The 21,551-nt window shown below is 58.4% G+C and overlaps 3 protein-coding genes across 10 annotated transcripts in view; 1 reads left to right on the top strand and 2 right to left on the bottom strand.

Annotated features, from left to right (window-relative positions):
• The window catches only part of CNGB1 (cyclic nucleotide gated channel subunit beta 1), a 40,888-nt gene extending 30,239 nt beyond the window's left edge, over nucleotides 1-10,649 (bottom strand). The window contains exons 1-7 of one of the 6 annotated variants that reach the window (XM_075160744.1): nucleotides 10,445-10,524; nucleotides 6,656-6,848; nucleotides 5,113-5,242; nucleotides 4,962-5,031; nucleotides 535-780; nucleotides 222-279; nucleotides 12-69 (exon numbers count right to left, since the gene is read on the bottom strand). In XM_075160744.1, the coding sequence (XP_075016845.1) occupies nucleotides 12-69; nucleotides 222-279; nucleotides 535-633 (215 nt within the window). In that variant the 5' untranslated portion in view covers nucleotides 634-780; nucleotides 4,962-5,031; nucleotides 5,113-5,242; nucleotides 6,656-6,848; nucleotides 10,445-10,524. Of the gene's footprint in view, nucleotides 1-11; nucleotides 70-221; nucleotides 280-534; nucleotides 781-4,961; nucleotides 5,032-5,112; nucleotides 5,258-5,991; nucleotides 6,509-6,655; nucleotides 6,849-10,444 lie in introns of those variants that run through there. The other 5 variants (XM_075160743.1, XM_075160746.1, XM_075160747.1 and 2 more) reach the window with 5 other exon arrangements.
• Nucleotides 7,838-16,111, bottom strand: ZNF319 (zinc finger protein 319). Of its 3 annotated transcripts, none has more exons than XR_012675314.1 (3): nucleotides 15,583-16,111; nucleotides 11,902-14,065; nucleotides 7,838-10,728 (listed from the first exon to the last, which is right to left on the bottom strand). XR_012675314.1 is itself a non-coding variant. In XM_075160753.1 (2 exons), the coding sequence occupies exon 2, from the start codon at nucleotides 13,690-13,692 to the stop codon at nucleotides 12,031-12,033; it is 1,662 nt and encodes a 553-aa protein (XP_075016854.1). In that variant the 5' UTR covers nucleotides 13,693-14,065; nucleotides 15,583-16,111; the 3' UTR covers nucleotides 10,758-12,030. The 3 variants fall into 3 exon arrangements, 1 of the variants encoding a protein (XP_075016854.1); XR_012675313.1 differs by lacking the exon at nucleotides 7,838-10,728 and adding an exon at nucleotides 10,758-10,812; XM_075160753.1 differs by lacking the exon at nucleotides 7,838-10,728 and having other exon boundaries at nucleotides 10,758-14,065.
• A 287-nt stretch (nucleotides 16,112-16,398) lies between these two features.
• USB1 (U6 snRNA biogenesis phosphodiesterase 1) lies at nucleotides 16,399-21,551 on the top strand. The gene is made up of 7 exons (XM_075160755.1): nucleotides 16,399-16,568; nucleotides 16,691-16,842; nucleotides 17,037-17,220; nucleotides 17,715-17,768; nucleotides 18,933-19,038; nucleotides 19,977-20,060; nucleotides 20,353-21,551. The coding sequence occupies exons 1-7, from the start codon at nucleotides 16,474-16,476 to the stop codon at nucleotides 20,455-20,457; spliced, it is 780 nt and encodes a 259-aa protein (XP_075016856.1). The 5' UTR covers nucleotides 16,399-16,473; the 3' UTR covers nucleotides 20,458-21,551.

The following is a 21,551-nucleotide window of genomic DNA, read 5'->3' as shown; positions in this document are numbered from 1 at the left end:
AAGAGCAATACCTCTCAAACACAGAGCCTGGGTCCTCGGGGATCGCAAATCCCACCTTGTTTTCCATTTCTTCAATAGCAGCAGGGGGGGGAAAAAAAAAAAAGCAAGCTCCCATCACCGCTCCACCAGCCCCCAGCGTACCAGGCAGAAGGGGTACCCGCTGGTAAAGGAATGCTGATCCGCTGCCCGCGCCAGCACGTCCCCCCACCATGGGGGCTTACCCGCGGTGCGCGCGTGGTCAGCAGCATCCCCGGGGCCACCGGCCTTTCCTGTCGGTGCCTTCAGGGTAAAAGGCAGAAGGTGTCAGAGCATGAGGCACAGGGAACAGCATCCCCTGCTCAAAGGTGGCTGCAAACCCCAGGGACTCCCCATCCTTCCTGCTGCCTCCCAGCAGCTCGGAGGGGGGACGCATCCTGGCCCCCATTCCTCCCAGGGATGCTGTGGAGCATCCCGGGGTGCCGCAGTGCCGGGGCTGGATGCAGAGGCACCGAGCTCAGAGGGACCCCGGTACCCGCAAACCGGCTCCCCACTCACCTTAGCTGGCTCCGGGTCCTGCACTGGGGCCAGGGGGGTCTCCTCTGTCAGATGGGGCACGGGGGGCTGGGGAACCACCCGCTCGATCCAGCCCAGCATCCCAGCTGGTAGCGGGGAGGGGTCTCCAGCCAGCAAGAGGCCAGCAGCAGTGGTGCACGTTCCCCAGGGAATACCGGGTGCACCAGCTCCTCACGCTGTCCCCAGGGCAGCCCAAAAAGGTCCTTGGCGTCCTTCCGTTTCCGTGTCCTGCTTGGGAAATGTGGCACTGCAGCACAGCCAGACCAAACCCGGCTCAACCCCTGACCCCTCACCATTATCGGGAACACACTACGCCCTCTCTTTTAAGCTCGCAGGCTCAGTTAAACTTGATTTTCCTAAACGTAACCGCTCATTTAGGGTTTTTTTTGCACAACCCTCCATGGCTAGGGTCGCACCAGGAGAAGCGCTCGTGAAGCCACAGCAGATAGATCACAGAAACTGTGATGCTCTGCTCAGGGTCCTCTACGCTCCCTCTCATTTTTCATTTGAGGGATGAAAAACAACAGTAATTTGAGCAGAATTTGTTTATGGGCAAGTTCACACCCCAACACACATAAGAACTCAGGGCCATGGTGGTCGCTGGGGCAGGCACCTGCCTGGGGCAGGCAGCAAAGGCAGCCAGCGCTGACTTGCTGTGGCTGCCGAGATGTTGATGGCATAGGTAAAAATAAGATGTTGCAGAGCAGGGATTCAGCTCTTCAAGCTCTGTTTGCTTGGTCTTTTTGGGTCCCCCCATCCCTTTCGGTGCGACTCCGGGCTGGGATGCAGCACCAGTGAGCGGAGCGATGCTGCACCTTCCCACGCTTGGGTACAGGACAAGGGCTGGGGGCTCTCGCCCAGCTCAAACTGGGGATGTCTTCTGCTGCTGCCCCTCCGAAGAGCCCTGCTCTGCCCAAAATGCCCCTCCAAAGACACCCCACTCTGCTCAATGAAGGGCTCAGGAGCATCTCGGGCAGCCCCCACGCTGCTGTTCGCAGGAGATGCCCGCGAAGGGCAAGAGAAAGCAGATCCCTGAGCTCCACCCAGCCCCACCAGGAGACTCCACGGGCGTTTCCACACGTAACCCCAGTCCCACACACAGCAGGTTACAGGCTGGAAGCCGCTCAGCGCCGGGCTCTTTGCATTAACCCATTCACTCAGCTTTTGGACATGCAGAACGCCTTCAAATCCCTCGGGGTGGTTCATCAGGGGCTGTCCAAAGCCTGGCATCTTAAATCTTAATGAGCCGAGGTTCCCGGGTGAGGTGACGTCTGTCCTCAGCTCTTAGCTTGCGCCCATCTTGTGCAAGCCCAGGAGCTGGGTTTGGATGCGGCCGAAGCATCGCCCCCCGCCCCACACGAGAGCCTCCAGCACACCAAGGGCAGGCTCAGCTTTCCCGGAGACCCCCATGTCCCCAAAGCGGGACAAGGTTGCTGTAAAACACCTCCCAGGAGGCCCGATGACCAGAAACCAATTAAGAAATTGCCTTTTACCTCCCACTGGGTATAAGGGATTAAGGAGCTGCGAATGCCCCAGGAACAACAAGGAAAACCCAGCGGCGCCGTGCGGCCCAGCGGCACTTCCACCCATGCTTCGGGACCTTCACAGCTCCCAAAGAAGCCCAGGGCCAACGTACGCCGCTGAGCCCAAACAAGCCCAGAGAAAGCCCGGGGCTGGAGCGAGCCCCCCGCGACAGCCGAGGTCTCCTCCTCCCTCGACATAAGCTTGCGCAGCTGTAAAAGCCTGGAGCTTAAGCCTGTCCTTGGCCCGGGAAGGAAAGTGGAGAGCCGGGGCCGTTCCTCTGGCACATCCGAACGAGAGAGGGGCACAAACATTTGTGGGTCCCCAAAAAACTAGTTGCTGGAAGAAATAGGAATAAGCAGCCAGGATTTGCCTGCGATGGCACCGAAGAGCGGGCAGCCACGTGCAACCCTCTCATGTTGCAGGCACCGGCCGGTGCCACCGCCCGTCGTGCCAGCTCTGTGGGGCTCGCGCCAGTGGGCAAAGGGCCCCAGTCTCTGAGGGGAAGAAGCGGGGGGCAGACCCGCCATCCCCATTTGGAGCAGGGAGCACTGCAGCCTTTCCCTCTCCTCCAGCATCAGATCAAACCCCTCCACACTACCCAGCTCCATTGCCCTTGCAGTATCATTCCCCATGGACCTGCTCCATCGCTCCCCCACTGTGGACCTGCGTCCCCACTGCGGCTCATCCTCCAGCTCTGTTTTGGAGCACCAAACCCCACCACGACGTGCACAGGTGGCCCCAAAGAAACCCCAGCCACATCTCTCGCCTCCATCGCTGCCACTTACCCCCACACGTTCACCGCCACCTCCCCGGGAAGCCACCCCTGAGATGCGCGGGCTCCCTTGGCCACCGCAGCTCGCCACTGACCCCCCAAACCTAGCCCAATCCGCTCAGGGCTCTGCGAGGATTAGCCCAGCACTGCCCGCAAATGGGATTACCAGCACCCAGCTGTCCTGAACGCCCCGGCTCCCAGCAGCCAGCCCGGTTTCAGTGCAGGATAGTGCAAAGAAAACCCCCAAATCAAGCAGGTTTGAGCATCCTCAAAATCCTTGGAGCCACCAAAGCTACCCCAGCCACTCACCGGCCGGGCGCGAGCCTGGCAGGGCTGCGGGAAAGGCTGTTGTCTCACGCAAGCGCAGGTGGGTGCAGGGATGCGCAGACGAGCAGCAGTGGGGCTGCTCAAACCCTGTGGGGCGATGTGAGGGTGATGTGCCCGAGGGTGATGTGCCCGCACGACCCCAAAGGATCTGGGGCAGGAGGCAGCAAATCTCTGCCAGGCTGAGCTAAGCCTCCCCTTGCTGAGCCTGCCAATTGCTGCTTGATCCATTTACCTCCAGCCCTGCGTGACTGCCAGCCTTTCCCGTCGCCCCTAATCTCGGCCGTGGTCACATCCCGGCATCCTGGTATGGGCACAGCTTCGCTGCTTGAGGTCCAGCCCCAGCTTCTGTCTTTGGCCAGAGCTCCCTGGAGCAGTGCCGGATCCCCCTGGCCTGATTCCTCCTTCCCCGGCCCCGCGGGTGTCCCCAGCCTGGCAAGCAACAAGTACCCATCCTGCCTGGCCCCAGCCCAGCACCTCTGCAGCTTTGGTTCGCAGCTAGGGAAACTGAGGCACAGAGCAGCGGTCTCCCAAATCGCACCTCGTTCCCCATCCCCAGGGCCCGGGGAAGCCAACCAAAAGGCATCCCTGTATTTCTGAGATACCGATCACTCTGAAGCAGAGTGATGACTGCTTACAGCTCAGCATTGGCCACTGACTTTAATGGCAGAAACATGAGCCAAAGGTGCTTACAACACTCGCCCGGGCCTCACAGCTACCAAAGCCATTACCCAGCCTCAGCTCTCCTCATTTTGCTCCCTGCAACCTCGGCCGGCAGAGCTGTCCCTGCCCCAGCAGGAATCAGCAGCAAATCCTCCATGGTGGCCAGGAGAGGAGCTCAGGGCTCCCATCCCAGGCCAGGCAGCCCCAATCATCCCGGTTTCCCCTTCCTTGCATTGGGCTCAGACCCCCAGCCTGCGGCTGGCACAGCACCTGCTCGCAAACCTCCAGTCCCTGCAACATGATGGGATCAGGGCTGCCCCCGCGCCTCCCTTCGCCTCCCCAGCTGCTTGCGTCACCTCCAGCCCTGGAGCAGCCCCTGGCTGGTGATGCCAAGGGGCAAGCCAGGCAAGCTGCATCCTGTACGCATGTGCCATCATCACACGGAGCGGATGGGCCACCAGCGCTCCTCCCCTGACCCAGCCTGCACTGGGAAGTGGGATGAGCCCGGAGGTGGCCACCACCGGGATGCTGCCTCCGTCACCAGGCTGCAGGGGCCAGGGAGTGCTGAGTGTTGGGGCAGGAGATGCTCCAGCACCCACAAAAAAAAAAAATCTCAGATTAATCTGTCGGCAACTTCAGCTGTCCCAAACGCACGCCTCCACGCAGGGGGGCAAACCCTCTGCTCCCCGTTGCGGGATGGATGCCGACCCCTGCGTCAGGGCTGGGGCTGGCAGGGGAGCCTCGGCTCTGAAAGCAGGGCATGGGGGCTGCTGCGTAATGCCTTGAAAACCCTGGATCACCAGGAAAAACCACCCCTGCAAAGGGAGCAAGCTGTGGTGAGCCCAACAGCAAGATCCGGGGGAGCAGCGGTAGCTCCTGACAGGCGCAGTGTTCAATTGACTTCTTGCCCCCGCAGCAGGATCAGCAGCAGAAGCAGCACGGGCCTGAATCCTGCACCCCTCGGGGCACAGCCTGGCCCAGGTCCCACCTCGCAAGAGGTGCCCAGGTCCCACCTGCGAAGACAGTGCTGCCTGAAAGAGCAAAGCGACGCAGGGACAGTTTCAAGTGGACTTTTGCAGGCTCAGGCTTGTGAAATCCTGTAGCGAGGGGTTCAAAAAAGCAGCACCTGCTGATGGCTAAACCTGCATCTCCTCCAAGGACACTCTGGAGACACTTTGTCTTTGAGCCAGTCCTGTCTACAAAGATCTTCGACTTATTTCTGCAAGCAAATGCCGAGGAGAAACCCTGGGGAGGAAGGGGAAGGTTCTGCTTCTCACCTGGGTGACGCTGCCACCACTCCCGGCACATTTGCTGGAGAACTACTTTCCATCCACTTCTGCTGTCCTTTCACTTGCACCCCTAGCTTTTACGTTCGTGGGGTAAGGCAGGAGGGATCGGCGATGATACCTGCATGGAAAACAGCTGCCAAATAGGTAAGATCTTCTGGAAAAGCAACCAGGCCTTAAGGGGCTCTTAATAAGGCGCCGAGAGGATGCTGCTCCCACCAACCGCTCCCAGTCCTCCCCCAGCCGGAGCCTGGAGCTCCGGCGCGTGCAAAAATTACACGGCTTTGCTGTGATTTAGGGAAATCAGAGACGAGAAAGTAAAAGCCCATGTAAAGCGCCGGTGGTGCTGATGCAGTTCGCCTGCCTGCCCTGAGGGTACGGAGTATTTCCTCAAGCCGCAAAGTTCAAACACAGGCACAGTTTAGGACTATCAGCTGCAGTTTAACTTTTCATCTTCCCATGGAAATCATCCAGCCAGGGGTAAGAAATTAGGGCTGCTGGGAAAGGTATTGCCCTTCTGCCACCGGGCACGATCCTACTCGGTGGCACTAACGTTCTCCCGGGGCTCAGCACAGCTGCCACGGAGGGATCAGTGACCCGGTATCAGCGTCAGCAAAGGGGAAGGGGGTCCTGCCCCTTCCCTGGGATGCGGACATCCCTCCTCCTCTTCCTCCCAAGCACCTCTCTGCTGTAATTTAAGGAGCTCTGAATGGAGCAGCCAACTGAGAAGGAATGCTGAGATGTCTCCCAGCTGTGGGTTCCTGGGCGAGTGCTGTGCACGCTTTTGCCTCTGTTTCCCATCCCATCCCCTTCCCAAACCTTCAGCCAGAAGCGTTTTCTCAGTGATCCAGAGACAAACACACATCTCACCTGGCCTGCGTGTGGGATGGAGCAAGTCAAGTCATCTGCAGGTAGCGGGCTCCTCTCTTGCTATCACAGGATGGAAAAAAAAACTCTGGGAAAGCTGAAACAGCCGTGCGTGGGGCTGGGGTCCTTGGAGCACAACATGCATCAGCTTCTGCCTCCTAACCAGGCGCTCCTTTCTGGCAGGCAGAGAATCCTGCCTGCTTCTACCCTGAAGCCCCAGCAGCAAGCTGTGCTCTGGGGAGGGAGCAGTCCACCTCTAGCAAGGGGCAAAACCACATTGCAGACTCTGCTTGCATTTGCTTTTGGCCCCTGGGAGCCTGCCCATACCCTGTGTCTCGACTTTTGGTTACCAGGCAGATGAACCATCATTCCTCCGTCAAAAAAGTTCAGGGGAAAGAAAGAAAACATGAAAAAAAAATCAAGCAGAGCCAGACAGAGCACAAAGACAGACAGGGGAGGCGGTGCCTGGCACACGGCCTCCGCTCCAGAAATCTTACGCATCCACAGGAAGGTATAAATAACTATAAATTTATTAGTAAAGCAAAACCATTTGACACTCACACAGAAGAGCGGGATGTGTTAATACAATATATATACACACATACATGGAGTATCATCTTAGAAACACACAGAGAGCAGTGTTAAAGGCACTGCAAGCCACACAAACCTCAACATCCTTGGCCGCAACTTCCCACGGCCCTGGGAACTCTGCCGGAGGCACAAGCGCAGGTTAGGAAGAGCCCGAGAACCTCACCGGCCATGAAATCCCTCAGATCCACGGCTTGGAGGCATTCGGAGACAAGCCCATGGTCCAGCTCCCACCTGCGGTCCTGCTTGCCCCGCTGAGCATCCCGGGCACCCTGCGAGAGCAGCATCTTCATGTCCAGAAAGTGGCGGAGGCGGCTGCTGGGAGATGCTGCAGAGGGAGCCTGGCGGCTGGGGAGAAGCCGTGCTCACCAGGGCCTGGGGGAGAGCTGCCGTCCCCAGGCCTTGCCGGCCTGCCGTTATTGCATCTCAGCATTACGCCTGCACGTGCAGGAACCTTCCCGCAGGTGAACTTGCCACCCAAGGGAGGAAGAGTCAAACTCTGAAGAACAACAAGTTTTTTGCTTATGAATAGCCAGGCTCTGGCTGCAGCCTGGACTTGATGGTAAATACCCAAGGGAAGTGTAGAAAGTGCTCTCCTGCCTCCTAACAGTGCACGGCCAGGCTTGAGTACCCAGAGATGGTCCCAAACCACTGTCAGAGGACGCTTTCCGCCTCACCCTGCACTCCAGCGTGTGGGCTCCAAGAGCAGACCGTGCACGTTTTCCCACCCAGACTGCAGGGATGGCATCTGCTCCCCGGAGAGCTGGCAGGGCCACCTGGGCATACCCGCGGTCCCAGGGGTGTCCACGCCACGGCTAACTCAGCTCAGCCGCCTGCCTGATGCGCAGAGCCACTGCACAGGCACTCCCAGGGGAACCGAGCAGTCCGACCCCACCCCAGCGCCATGACTTTTCCCCAGGAACGTCTGACAGCCCTTCACTGAATTTAACCCCCAGCCTTGGAGATGTGGCAAAGGGACCCACCACGGAAATGGCCACTGTCACCCCAGTGCCCGTTTCCTACAGCTCTGCTCTGGCTCCTGGTACTGGCTCAGACTCGCTCGCCAGAGCCAGCTGTACCACGGACATGACCCAGCTGAGCCAAGCTGCCAGGCCACAGCATCGCCCGTGCCCAGCAAGATGGACAACCTCACAGGAGAAGGACCAGAAGCACCCACTGGATTCCAGCAAGAGTCGGGTCCCAAACACCTGACCTCATCACCAGTGGTTTGGTATCACCTGGATCCAGCCTGGGAGAGGAATTTGGGGTGGGCAGGGAGGGAGGAGAGGGGGAAGAGACCTCGCAATCAAAATGGAAAAAGGGATGAAAACCAAACCACTGCTTACAAATAAAGAAGTGAACAAAGGGCAAAGAAGCCTAGGTGGTCTTATAAAAGTATAAGCAAAATAGCTGTGGAGGCGAAGGGGCTGAGACACAGCTAAAGGCATCCTGTGGGTAGGGTAAGGGGAAGTGAAGATCAGAAGAAAGCCCAGGTAACGGACTACCTTCTTCCTGGACCCAGGAAGCCAGAGGAACAGCAGCCCTAGAAAGCAGGATTTATCTCCTGGACAACATCCATGCCACCTTTGGCCAACCTAATCCCTCCTGCCGCTTCCCCAGCAGCATCCTATGCTCAAGCTGCCTGGCGAAAAGAAAAACACTTTGGGAAGGACCATCCCCTACTCCAGCCCTACAGACCATCTTCAGGCAGTCTGGCAACCAGGTCTTGAAGACACACGTGAGCGCTTGTCACGGGGCTGACTCAACACCGGCTCCAGCACCGCAACCCTCTTGGGTGCTGTGGGGTGATAAGTGACGCGAGAGGCCAAGCAGAGGCAGCATGAAGAAGCCTGAAAGTCTCTTGAAATAACTCTCAGAAGTGCAACACAGGTACAGAGTAGAAACACGTTTTAATCCCAAGAGGCTTGGCCGCAACTGCTCTTTGGTTTGAAAAAGAAACACCAGCAGTTAGCAGAGAGCCCTTCACAGTGTGACGCCCAGGGGACATCGGTCCCCCAAACCAGCCCCTGCCTCCCCACCCAGCACCGCGCTCCCAACACTCATGTGCCTCCTGCTATTTCCATCACCTCTCACCTCACGGTACAAAACACGACCCAAACGCACAGCCACAGAGATCGACCCGCCCCCCCAGCCCGCCTGTACGCAACACAGCTGCTTCCAACTAGACAATCTCCCTATAAAAATATACCTGAGGCTCTTGGCAGCCGCTCAGCCGCCCACTCTGCACAGGTCCTGCACCCGCCAGCACTGAGGTCTGGCAGTAGAAGCCACCGTGGGCTTCTACTGGATTTGGGCTGTCGCAGGGCTGCAAAGAAGATGAAGAGACCGACTCACCATGGGCCCACGGCCAGTCCTGCTTAATGATGCTCCAATGCCCCACCAAGATGTTTTCAAACCTGGAGGCACCTACTCACAGGCACCGGCTGACGACCTGGACCTGAGCTCGTCCCCGCTGAGCTCCCCACAGCATCCCCTCTCCCCTAGGCACGGGCCGCCGAGCGCACAGCCCTGGTGATGCTCTCTCTGCCCAGGGCGCTGCTTGGCTGTTTCCACATCCTAAGCCAGAGCTCTTCACTCGGACACTGAGGGCTTTCGCAGCTGCTCAGCACGAGGGAAATGCTCCCCAACAGTCCCTGTGCCCAGCTGGTACCAAGGGGACAGGATCTGGCAGCTCCGCGGCCAGCGCACGGTGCGAAGCTGTGGCCGGGGCCCACCGCCATCCTCCTCTGCCCCAAGCACCCGAGGCTGTCCTGCCACCCCGGCCCCTGGGGAAGGAAGAGAGCAGGGCACAGCCATTCGGGGGCCACACTACCGATTTCTCCAAACTCCTCCTCTAGCCAGCAGCTGCCCCAGAAAGAAATACAAAAAGAAATACAAAAGCCCCCGGAGGCTCCAGCAGCCTCCATTTCACACCCTCCTCTTACTAAAGATGAGCCTCTCTGCAAGCTCCCAGCTCTGGGCACTGATCCCGGCTGCCGGTGCCGTGCTCAAGCAGTCAGGGCGACCGCTGAACCCCCGGCTCTGTGGGACCTGCGGCAGCTGCGCCAGGCTGCTTCGGGCAAGAGCAAAGCTAACCACAGCCCGAGGCAGGAACAGCCCGAGGGCTCAGGTGGGTGCTGCGCTCCCGGCTGGCCCTGGTCTCGTGCTCGCAGCCTCCATCACCACGAAGCCCTTCTGTAAAGACAGGATTAGCCTTCCTTGGTTTTACTCCTCATTTTTACTCCTACAGTAAAGCGTACACTGAACTTACTACATATTAAACAGCAAAAAACAGCTACCTAGAACCAAAGAGCTCTTTAAAAATCCAAGTTATCACATCTCTTTTTTTAAAAAAGATCCAGTATGACATCAAGTTAAACTATACAGTATTTTTAATGAATATTAACAAACTGCTTTAAAAAAAAAAGCAAAAAGAAAGAAGAAAAGGAAAAAGAAACACGGACAGAAAGCTCAGTAGGAAGTTCTACATCTTTGAGGCAGCATGAAGTAAGATAACCATCAGTCCCTCTTCCTTGGGCAGCAGAGAGCAAGGTCTGCTTTAACCTCCTTAAAGCTGCGCATGAAGAACACTCAGCCCCAAGGTCAGACCTGTCACTGAACTGTCCCAGCCCCCGAAAATGCACCCCGTTCCCCCTCACCATGCTGGAAATGGAAACGAAAGCCTTCCTCCACCTTCTAGATGAGCATTCCCTACCAGCAAAGCAGGCACAGCCCAACCCTCTGCAAGGTTAATCTGTCTACACTTGCCATGGACAACATTTATTAAACTTGTCCTAATCACCTGTGCAGCACATGGGCAACTTACTGGCTGCTGTTCACTAATTACAGCTCGTCACAACACTCCTACCTCGTATGAGGGCCAGCCAAGATCACAGAAGAGCTGAGGCTGGCAGGGACCTCTGGAGATCATCTAGTCCAACCCCCTGCTCGAGCAGGGTCAGCTACAGCAGGTTGTCCAGGACCACGTCCAGTCAGGGCTTCAGTATCTCCACAGACGGATATTTAACATCTTAGTGTCTCCAAAGACGGAGAGGGGAAGGCTGGTGAGCAACCTAGTAAGCACGCCTTCAACCTCCAAGGCATCTAACTGGCATGTAACGGGTCTCTCAGTCATGAGAAGCCAGTAAAATCCTGCAGAGGAAAACACCTGAGGCTGCATCGACCTTGCTAGGGGAAATTTATTTTTAAGTGATGTTTACAAGAACTGTGCAAAACCTGAAAAATACAGAAGAGGTAAAGAAAGAGTAAAGGGGTAAAACAGGACTCCTGCAAGAGGGGAAAAAAATATACTCCTCCTTTACCCACTGCTAACCTTCCCCTCCCCATGGAGCCGAGTCCCAGGCCAGGAAGGATTCTCCTGGCTCGCTCTGGTTCCCCTCCAGCAAATCAGACACAAAGCCCCTGGCACACAGCATGGGTTACCGTCGAGGATGGTAACGTCTCCAAAGTTGTAGGTTATTAGTAGTGTTCGCCTCACCCTTTAGTGTTTGAACTGCTGGGACAGCCTTTTGCCTGACCCCCCTGGAGGTATGCTAACAGCCCAAGCGGTGCAAAGAGGGAAGGCGTCTGGGGACAAGTTTTGGCCGGAGAGCTAGGTCCCTCGGGAAGCTGCTCTTAAACGCCAGGCTCTGGGCCAGGAGCAGGGCACAGCAGCTCTCCTCGCCACGCGCTCTGGTGGTGGCGCAGCGCTTGCTCTTCTCCCCGCCCGCTGCTGGCAGGGACGGGGGGCGGGCAGGCTCAGAACCCTCGTAGAGTGTGACAGCCAGCGACTGCAGAAGCAGAAATGCCAAAGTGCTTTTTGGAGCTGTGCAGCCCATGGCTTTTCCCTTTCTATACTCTAGAAAGAGGGAGAGCAGGGGAGGTTGGAGCAGTCAATCAATGCTAATGATCTGAAATGGTCCTCTCAATTGAGCTTGGACCGAGAAAGTTGGGAGATCCCAGCAGCGGAAACCTTCTACTTCCTCACCGAGCAGCGTACCCTGGGAGAAGAGAGGGCTGACTCTGCCTTGCTCCCAAGCCCTCTCCAGGAGGAGGGTTACCCAGCCCTTCCCACCGACCCCGCCAGGCAGGGCAGGGGAAAGAGGCCGCACACGAAGGGCTGCTGCCCACAATGGGCAGCTGAGCTCCCAGCACTGGAACTGCAGGTACAGCGTGAACTACAGCCCAGGGGACACCAGGCAACTACTGGCAGTTTCCTCTTCCGACCTCCCTCCTTTCCTCTCCACCCCTTCGAGCTTTTCACGTCGTCCGTCACCCCTGCGATACAGGTGGCGTATCAACCACAGAGGCCAGAGGAAAGTTTACCTGCCTGCCCACCATACCTCCCCTTTCCCCCAAACTCCCTGGAGGCCGTCTACAACCGAGGAGAGGGAATGGGAGGCCGAGGCTCAGGAGCGTCACACGCAAGCTGAAAGCCACCGAGGGGCGGCAGGCTCACGGCAAGCAGGCAGCCACCTGGTAGGCGCCCTCGGCCGTATGCTGGACGCTGTGCTCCTGCAGCAGGCCCAAGTCCAGGAACCGTTCCCCGCACCACATGCACTTGTACTGCTGCTCCCGGGCGTGCACGCTGTGGTGCTTGTTGAGGTGCTCGCGCTGCTTGAAGGCCTTCTCGCAGGAGGGGCACTTGTAGGGCTTCTCGCCCGTGTGCACGCGCCGGTGGCGCTGCAGGTCCGAGGCGTACTTGAACCGCTTTTCACAGTCGGGGCACTTGAGGGGCTTCTCGCGGGCCGGGTCGCAGCGGTGCTGCACAAACTCGGAGGAGGAGAAGAAACGTCTCTCGCAGAGCGTGCACTTGAGCGGCTTCTCGGCGCAATGGGCCAGCTGGTGCTTCTGCAGAGCCGAGGCCCGCTTGTAGGACTTGTTGCACACCGCGCACTTGAAGGGCCGCTCCGCATTCTGCACGCACTTGTGCCGCAGCAGCTCTGAGGACTGGTTGAAGCCCTTCTGGCACACGTTACACTTGAAGAGGTTTTCTATGCCGTGCACGTGCTGGTGGTACACCAAGTGCGAGGGCTGCACGAAGCCCTTCTCGCACAGGTTGCACTTGAAGGGCTCCTCGGCCTTGTGCGTGCGGCGATGGCGCATGAGCGCATACTGCTGCTTGAAGCTCATCTGGCAGAGGTCGCACTTGAAGGGCCGCTCCTCGCTGTGTGTGCGTTCGTGCTGCCGCAGGTCCGAGGGACGCTTGAAAGCCTTCTGGCACTCACCGCAGCGGAAGGGCCGTTCCCCGCTGGGCGTGCAAGGGTGCTGCAGCAGCTCTGATGACTCCTTGAAGTGCAGCTCACAGACGTTGCACTTGAAGAGGTGCTCCCCTGAGTGCGCGTACATGTGGCGCACCAGGTGGGAGCGGTGCTTGAAGGTCTTCTCACACACTGTGCACTTGTAGGGCCGCTCCGAGCTGTGCGTCCGTTTGTGGTGCACCAGGTGGGATGACTGGCTGAAGCTCTTGTCGCACAGCGTGCACTTGTACGGCTTCTCACCAGTGTGGATGCGCTCGTGCCGGGACAGTTCCGAGAGGTGCTTGAAGGTTTTCTGACAGATGGAGCAGCTGTAGGGCTTCTCCGAGGGGTCGAGAGGCTGCGAATGCTCTGCCTCGGGAGGCTTGTAGGTCTTCTCACAGATAGAGCACTTCATGGCATTGCCATTGTGGACATTGTGGTGCTGCGCCAGCGAGGTCAGGAGGGAGAAGCCCATCTTGCAGACGCCGCACACAAAGGGCTTCTGCTCCACCTGGATGCACTGGTGTTCGAGGAGGTCGGTGGCCTGGTGGAAGATCTTCAGGCACTGGGTACACTGGAAAGAGCGGTCATGGCCTGGCAAGCACTGGTGCTCATGAGGGTTGGAGAGGTGAGCGAGGTCATGGCCACACACACCACATTTGTGGGATGGCTCTCCAGCCTGGATGGCGGCGTGCTGGTGGTGCTGCAGACCGGGGTCCGGCTGGAGCAGGATGCCGTAGACAGCACAGCCCAAGGGGTTGTCAGCAGTGCTGGGCGGGATGGAGTGCTCTGGGAGGGCGGCTGCCCCAGCGTGGTGCTGCTGCGGTGGCGGCGGCTGCTGTGGTTGCTGCTGTTGCTGCTGCCAGCTTTCTGACATGCTTGGGAAAAAAAAACGGGATTTTAGCAGTGACAGCTTCAGCTTCTCGGTTGAAAGGGTTCAAGTAAAAACAAAAATCAAAAGTATCCAAGATCCTGATTCCCCGTAGCTGATCCCCTGAAGTCGAGGACAGAAAATCCAGCCCACAGCCAGGATCTTGGGAGGCAAAGAGGTGACTGAGACTCCACAGCCTCCTCCCTAGATCAGCACAAGTTCTTTGTGGACTGGTTTGGTTTGGCTTTTTCGTTTTTGGACAAAAGAACAGGAGACAGAAGCCAGTGCCTTGAAGACAAGAGGAGGCCCTTCTCTGTGCTGGCTGCGATGTGCTCACATTTGGGAAGGATGAGGGAGGCAGCCCAGGGAGCAGCGCTCTCTGCAAGGAAGAAAACAGCTCATGTCAGGTCTCGGAGGAAAGACGGGCAACTCTCTAGAACCTCCCCCTACGGCTCGCTTTGAAAACTCTCCTGCGTCCCTGCAAAGCTACCAGGAAGCCAGGGTGGGGGAGCTAACCAGAACCGAAGCCCCTCTTATTGCTGTGCGAAGGGCCTGGGACAAGGCGTGCTCAGCCTGCAAGGGGTCAGGCTCTGCCCGGCCATAGCCAGGTATGTGTCTGAGCGGCGTGCTCTCACGAGAGGCAGCACAACCGCCCAGGTCCCAGTCAGCTCAGCTGTTACCCCGTACGCTGTCAGTCGCTGGATCTCCCGCTGGCTGAGAACATCGGTCTCTCTGCATGGGCTGAGGTACACCAAATACCGTGCAATCGAGAAGCTACTGGGTTAGATTTTACAGATACCAAGGCAGATCCCAACCTGGTCCCACCCCAGCTGAAACACCCCTGTGAAGCAGTTGTGCTCCTCCTGCAGCTCGGGTATTGGGCACATTACCCAAGGGATGCATGTAAGAGATTTCCCCCTCTCCAGGCAGCACTTGTAGACTAGGAAGAGCCAGAGAGCTCAGGGGAAGGTTTGTGCTCAACGTTATCCTATCCACAGACAAAACACAGAACCTGCAGGTATCGTGCATGCACGCTCTGTGAAGATAAAAGAAGTGTTAAAGCAATGGCTCAGCTGAACCTCCTACCAAACCACGGAATAAAAGTACACTGGAGCCGAACAACCTACACCAGAGGTGCTGCTTGGCCTACTATAAAGCATCACAGGGGTTTTGCTCACTGAAAAGTTCCAGTCTTCCTAGAGATGCCCAGTAAAACCTGGTATCAACTTAGAGAAGAGTAAAACCCATCAGTGAGCAGCAAATAACAGCAGTGCCAACACACCTCAAGAGAGAGGAAGGGTCCAGGCCTTGGTGAGAAGCAGCAGCTCCTGGGCCACAAGCCCCTAAGCCCGCAAGAGCACACCCGTTTCTGCGTCAAGCCACCTGCCCTCACCCAGGGTAAGTAAAACCTTGGTCTTCCAGGAGGGTGTTTGTTGTATTTAAAATTAAGCGATAAAGAGCATCAGAGAAAGCCACTTCCCAGCGTCCCCACCTCCCCCAGCACTCAGCTGAGACCGGATTGTGCCCCACAGCTTGGGCAGTGCTGGACCGCACTTCTGCCTAGGGGAACACTGCATTACTTTGTCCGCCGGCACAATTTTGGGCAGTAAAATTCCCAAAGGTCCCATCGCAAGCCTGCCGGTTCGCAGGATCTCCTCTTTCTGCTACGTAGCTCACCTTGACTGTCGACACGAAGGGAGGGCTTGCAGCTACGATTCCTAGCACCTGAGCTCGACAGGATACAAAACTTCAGCACAGCCCAGCCGCCACCTTCCCCCACAGGCAACATTAACCACAGCAGGAGCAACCCAACGGCGACGGCATCCCAGATCATCCGGCCTAACGGGGAGGGGAAGCTCGCGTTCCCCCCGGCAGGGAAGAATAAGAAATACCAACCTTGGCTTACCGAGGGCTCCGCACGGGTACCCGAGTCGGCGCCAGCTCCGAGCCTAACTCATCCCTCCGTGGGAGGTGGGAAGCGACAACCATTTAAGGAGAGAAGACGGGAAAGCAGAGGTACTTTCAAACTGGAGAAGCGGCCCACGGCACGGCCCGCTCCGGCATGGTCCGGTCCGACTCCCGCCTCCCCCTGGCTCCCCGCCGTCCGGGCCTCCCACAGCCGGGCCGAGGCCGCCTCAGGGAGAGGCGCGGCGGGGCCGCGGGGCGCGGGGGCGGCCGGGGAGCTCGGAGGCCAGCCGCCGCCGCCGCAGCCCGCGGCGAGGCCCGTCCCGCCGCTCGCCTCTCCCCATGGGACGGCTCCTCGGGCCCCGCCGGCCTGCGGACAAGCGCGGTGACGGCGCCCCGAGGCCTTCACCGCCGCCGCCGCGCCGGGAGGGGCCCGCGGTGGGGTGGCGGGGGTCCCTGCCCGGCCGGGGCCGCCCCCGCCCCGGCGAGGCCCACACAAAGGGCGGCGGCGGCGGCCGGGCCCCTCACCTGCGGCGGGAGGCCCCTGTCAGCCCGCTCGCCGCCGGCGGGACCGCGGCCTGCGCGCTCCGCCCGAGCCCCGCGCTGGCGTGGCGGCGGGAGCCGGGAGGAAGGGAAAGGAAGGGGGCGCCGGTGCCGGAGGCGGGCGGGCGGCGGTGGCGGGGTGCGGGAGGGAGCCGAGCGGGCCGGGCCGGCCGCGGCGGAGGAGGCGGGGCGGGGCGGGCCGCGGCGGCTGCCCCCTGCCGGGCCGCGCCGACAACAGCGCCCCCGCCGCCGCCCGCCGACACCGGCACCGCCGCGGGGGGGGCGCCGCCAGGAGCGTCCCGGAAGGGCCCGGCGGGCGCGGGCGGGGCCGGGCCGGCCATGAGGGCCGCGCTGGTGGGGTACAGCAGCTCGGAGGAGGAGGAGGAGGAAGCGGGGCGCCGGGGCGGCGGCGCGCAGGAGCCCCCCGGGGCCAGGTGGGTGCGGCGGGGGGCGGCGGGACGGGCCCTTCGCGCGGGGGGCGGCGGGAGCGAGCGGGGCTGGGTGAGGAACGCGCGGCCTTCCTCCTCCTCCTCATCGTCCTCCCCGCTCCCCGCAGCGCCGGCCGGCCCCGCCTGCCCGTCCCCGCCGGCCTGCCGGGCGATCCGGAGCCGGAGGAGGCCGTTAACGACGACAGCTCCCGGCACGGAGGCCGCGTCCGCGGCTTCCCCCACGAGCGGGGCAGCTGGGCCACCCACGTCTACCTGCCCTGTAGGTAACGGCGGCCCGGGACGGGACCGGGAGGGGAGGTCGGGACGGAGCCCAGCCGGGTGAGGCCCGACGAGCCCCCAGGGTCGGCCGGTGCACGGCGGGGCTGGGAGCCCCGGGGGAGCCGCCTGTCCCCGGTGGGGGTCCGCGGCCGATGCTGCGGGGAGGGACCCGGGTCTGACGGCGCTGCCCCGCAGACAGAGTCCAGGAGGAATTCCTGGAGCTGCTGGAGCTCCTGGTCTCCCGCGCTCGCACCTACGTCTCCTCGCTGGCTGCCATGGAGGAGTTCCACCTCAGCCTCTCGCAGTGCGTGGTGCTGCGCTACCACTGGATAGACCCCTTCGTCCGCTCCCTCAAGGAGCGCCTGGCCTCCTTCGACAGGTAGGGATGGCGGAGCCGCGGGAGAGCGCTCCTCGCACCCTTCCCTCTCCCTCGGGGTCTGTGTTTCACCAGCATCCACACCCTAAGTCGTCTCTGGGAGCTGGTGCTGCACCAGGAAAGCCCTCGGGAGTTTTCCTCTCTGCCTCGGGATCTGGCACCAAACAAGTCAGGTCTCGGCTTTCAAGGACGAGGCCGGAGCTGTGCATCCTCTAAATCAGGGATGGTTTCACTGCTTACGGGCTCAGGCACTTGCTGAGCATCAGCCGCTTCAGGGCTTCTGTTGCTATCTGGGCTTCAGAGGGCTGGAAACCGGGTGGGGAATGGATTAATTTGAGCCCAGAAAGGTTCTGGTTGTGCTGATTTTGTCCGATTGTAGCTTGCATTCGCCTTTATCTTTCCATAGCTCGGTAGAAATCCTGTCCCCTCCCCATCTTCTGTTTTTTTCTTTTCTTTTTTTGTTTCCACTAGGTGAAATAGGATCTTTTTTATTTCAGGTTCTTCTGCGTGGCTGACCAAGTGAAGGTTTACACCAACCAGAACAAAACCAGGTGAGCGAGCAGCGGGGCAGCCTGCCTGCCTGGGGAGAAGGCTGGACAAGGTGCTGGGTGGGTGGGAAGCATCACCCTGCCTGTCCCATGGTGACCAGGCTGAGCCGTGTGACGGGGCAGTATGTGATCACCTTGTCTCCAGAGGTTTCACACCTTTCTCCAGCCACCTGGGAAATTTTGAGGATCAGCACTGATTCTCTGCAAGCCGTTGGTCTCGATAGTGGTGGATGAACCTCAGGCTGCAGGACTTCAGTCTTCTGAAGAGAAGAGATCTGTTCACAACATGACCTGAGGCGGGCCTTTCGGCTGGGGTTAGATTCGTGCTATGGTTTCACAGCAGCTAAAGGAGGCAGCCGCCATCTCCCATCTGGTTTGTTCTGTGGTTTCGCAAACCTCGTGCCAGCGTAAGCAGCCTGAGGCGATCAGAGCCGGGGGCCACCTCTTTTGGCAACAGTGCCGGTCGTGAAATTGTGATGCAGGTCTTCCAAGAATTGGAGAGAAACAGCTTAGACGGTGCTAATTCTCCTGGGTGTCATCTCAGAAGTCTGATTCCAATTGAACGCAATTAAGTAGTTTAAATCTCAAAGCAAAGGTGATTAAAATTGTGAAAAGTTGCTGAATGTAGTGGGAATGGCAGCCCACGATAGTCATGGGTGGGACGAAGCGGATCCTGGGTGAGACTTAGTCTTCCCCTCCCCTCCTGGAGTCTAGAAAATGTCATCCAGACAGTCCTTGAGGAGGTACCTCTTTGTCACGTCTCTCCAGCTTGCTACTTCCCGTTCCCCGCTTCCTCTCCCACGGTAAAACCACTCCGGCAACTTCTGCTTTTTGAATGCAGCTCCTGCACAGCACGGCACTCTGCTGACATACCCATTGAGTGCATCCTCTGCCTGGAAAATGAGTTTTCATGTCCCAAAAGGTCCCGAGTTAATCTAGTAAATCTACGTGGTATATCATCCAGTCCTGCTTCTCCCTGCTACCACGCCTTTATTTCTGTTTTTCTTTGGAATACGGTCCTTGAATGCTTAAACCTGGCATTTCTCAAATTATCTTTTGTTGGGGGGTAGGGAATTTGCCCGGTAGGAATGCAGAGCTAAGTATGCTTACGGCTGTGCTTTCTGCAGCATGAAAGGGTGCTTGCTGTCTCTCCTTGTCCTTCTTTAGGACCTTTATCGGCTTGGAGGTCTCCGCTGGGCATTTCCAGCTGCTGGAGCTGGTCTCGGAGGTGGACAGAGTTCTGGAGGAATTTGACCTTCCCACGTTCTACAAGGTGAGGGGTCTCCCACTTAATTCCCTGCCAGTCCAGAGATGCCAGCTGGTTCCCTGCAAGAGGTCATGAAATGTTCACCCAAATAAACCGGAGCGGGGAGGTTAGACTCTGAAATGGTCTCCTCTGGGCCGGTTGGTGATGCTCATATTTAACACCCTGAACACGATCTTGCTGAGAATGGGACTATAGCGCAAGTCCGTGACTTCTGTTTCGCATCCTGTGCAGGAAAGTAAGGATGTAAACTATCTGGTGGCCTCCTGAGAATTGGGTTTCCAGGGCGATGGGCCAGACTGTATGTCACGGTTGCTGCCCCGCTCTGCGTGGAAGCAGGATTGTCCTAGGATAGAATGGGCTTAGGGTGAGCACTGTGGGACTGAGAGCGATGCTTGTGCCTCTTCCCTGGGCAGTTGCCTGGGGCATCAGTCCAGCCTCTTTGATTGGTACCAGCTTTGGGGACAGATTTTGGATTTTGAAAGGCCAAACTCTGATTTCTCTGTCTCCAGAGTTGAGCAGGGGGCTCCTGTGGGTTATTCAGAAGTGACCCATCTACCTGCTCCAGGACTGTCCATGAGAGGTTTTCTATGCAGTTGGAGAACCTTCTGCAGAGTTGACCACAGGGAGGCTGGGAACCAGGCAGAGTTGACCACAGGGAGGCTGGGAACCAGGCAGAGTTGACCACAGGGAGGCTGGAAACCAGGCAGCCTTTCCCACTGGTGTCCAAAAAGGCTGGGGTGGAGACCCCAGGACTCATCTCGCCTCCAGCACTGTCCGTATCAGCTCTGCAACTTTGAGCTGGCAGAGGGGGCTCCCAGCTTCGGGATCCTCCTACCTCTGCGATCCCAGGCAGGGCAGCATCACACCAGATCTCCCACTGCGGCTCCATGCATTGCGCAAAGTCTCCTTTAGCCCTCACAATCTGATCCCTGTTTTGTTTTCAGGACCCGTCATTCCATATCAGCTTGGCCTGGTGCGTTGGGGATCTGTCTGGCAGGCTGGAAGGGCAGTGTCTGCAGGAGCTCCAGGTGCGTCCCCACGCAGTGTGGAGAGCAGGGAAGAGCAGAGCTGGTGTCCAGCCACACCTCCCTGCTGAGGGCAGAGAGCGGGAAATTCTCTTCACTGAGCAAGACAAACTTCACTGGGTTGAAAGAAGAGAAGCTTTTGGGGGGAGCGTGAGTTAAATCACCCTCCAGAGGGAAGTCAGAGGCTTCCAGCCACAAACAGCCTCGTCTCTGACTTGGTTCAGAGAGGGAGCTGCTGACTCCTTCCTCTGGCAGATCCACCCTCCTGGTACTGACTCCTGTATCTGTTTTCCAGGACATTGTGGACGGGTTTGAGGACTCGGCGCTCCTGCTGCGTGTCCAATGGGAGCAAATTCGCTGCAAGTCGGGGAACAAGTATTTCTCCTTCCCCTTGAGGTAGGGGCCGGTGGGGCTGTGCATCTCAGAGCCTCGAAAACCCTGATGTTCAACCAAGGACCGTTCTCCAGTGCAGCTCTGAGTGGCGCGGGCTGCCACACACCTCCCACGCTCTTCTTGCCTGCTCAGCATCTCTGGGGTGTTTGTGGCCTCAAGTCAGGCTACTTCCAAGTTTGAGTTGCTGGCTGAAGAAATGTGTGTTTGTAGCAGATTCTGTCCTCACTGCTGTATGTGCTGCAGTCAGCACCGGCGGTTCCAGCCATCCCACGGTCGCTAATTTTGCTGATTTTTTAAAAAAAGAAAAAAAAAGATCTCTATAAAAGCCATAGATGCCTTATGGGAAGGAGGAAGAAGGTAGCGTGGGAAGCTGTTTCTAAAGGGAGAGTGTCTCGCACGGTTGGAAGTCGCACTGCCTGATTGTTAGGAGGCTCTGAGCATGCTTTGAGGAGCAAGAGGCGAAGACGTGGAGCTGGACTCTCTCGCCAGAGCATCTCTCTACTGTAAGCCAGCTCGGACAAGTTCCCAGGTCATGTTTTGTGTCCCTCTCACACTGCTGTTGCCTCTATAGAAAAATTTCAGTATCAGATCCTTTTGCCAAACAGCAAAAAATGAAATCTGGAGGGGAAAGGTTGGAAACCCCTTGTGTTTCAGTGCTCCAGGCTGAGTCTAAAAGAGCTTTGGTTTACGATTGTGTGTGCCATAAGCCCAGGACTTTTTTGGTGGGCTGCTTTTCCTGAGAAGCTTGCTGCCGTGTGTGGGCAAGCCCAAGAGAGGGCAGTGTCAGCTTTTGCCTGAGCTGGAAGGGCAGTGCCCACGGATGAGTCAAGGGGTGGCAGCTCCTGCCCAGGCTCCACGCTTTTTCCCCGTGGGAACAGCACCCTCGGTGCCGTGATGACCCTGGGGACGGCGGGCTGAACTTTGTCCCTTGGGAGAAGCTCTTTTTTAATCCTTTTGTTCCTGTGGGGAGGTTGGCTGCAGCCTCTCAGGTATTCAGAGCAGGATGCCGATGTGCTGCCCTGAATCTTTCATTCCACATCTGTCTGATGAAAGACTCTGGGACTTCTGAGCAGTAAAAATCTGTCTCCTCGTGTCATAAAA

The sequence above is a fragment of the Calonectris borealis genome, chromosome 12 (genome assembly GCF_964195595.1).
Source record: "Calonectris borealis chromosome 12, bCalBor7.hap1.2, whole genome shotgun sequence".
Lineage (NCBI taxonomy): Eukaryota > Metazoa > Chordata > Aves > Procellariiformes > Procellariidae > Calonectris > Calonectris borealis.
This window is presented reverse-complemented; position numbering and strand designations above follow the sequence as displayed.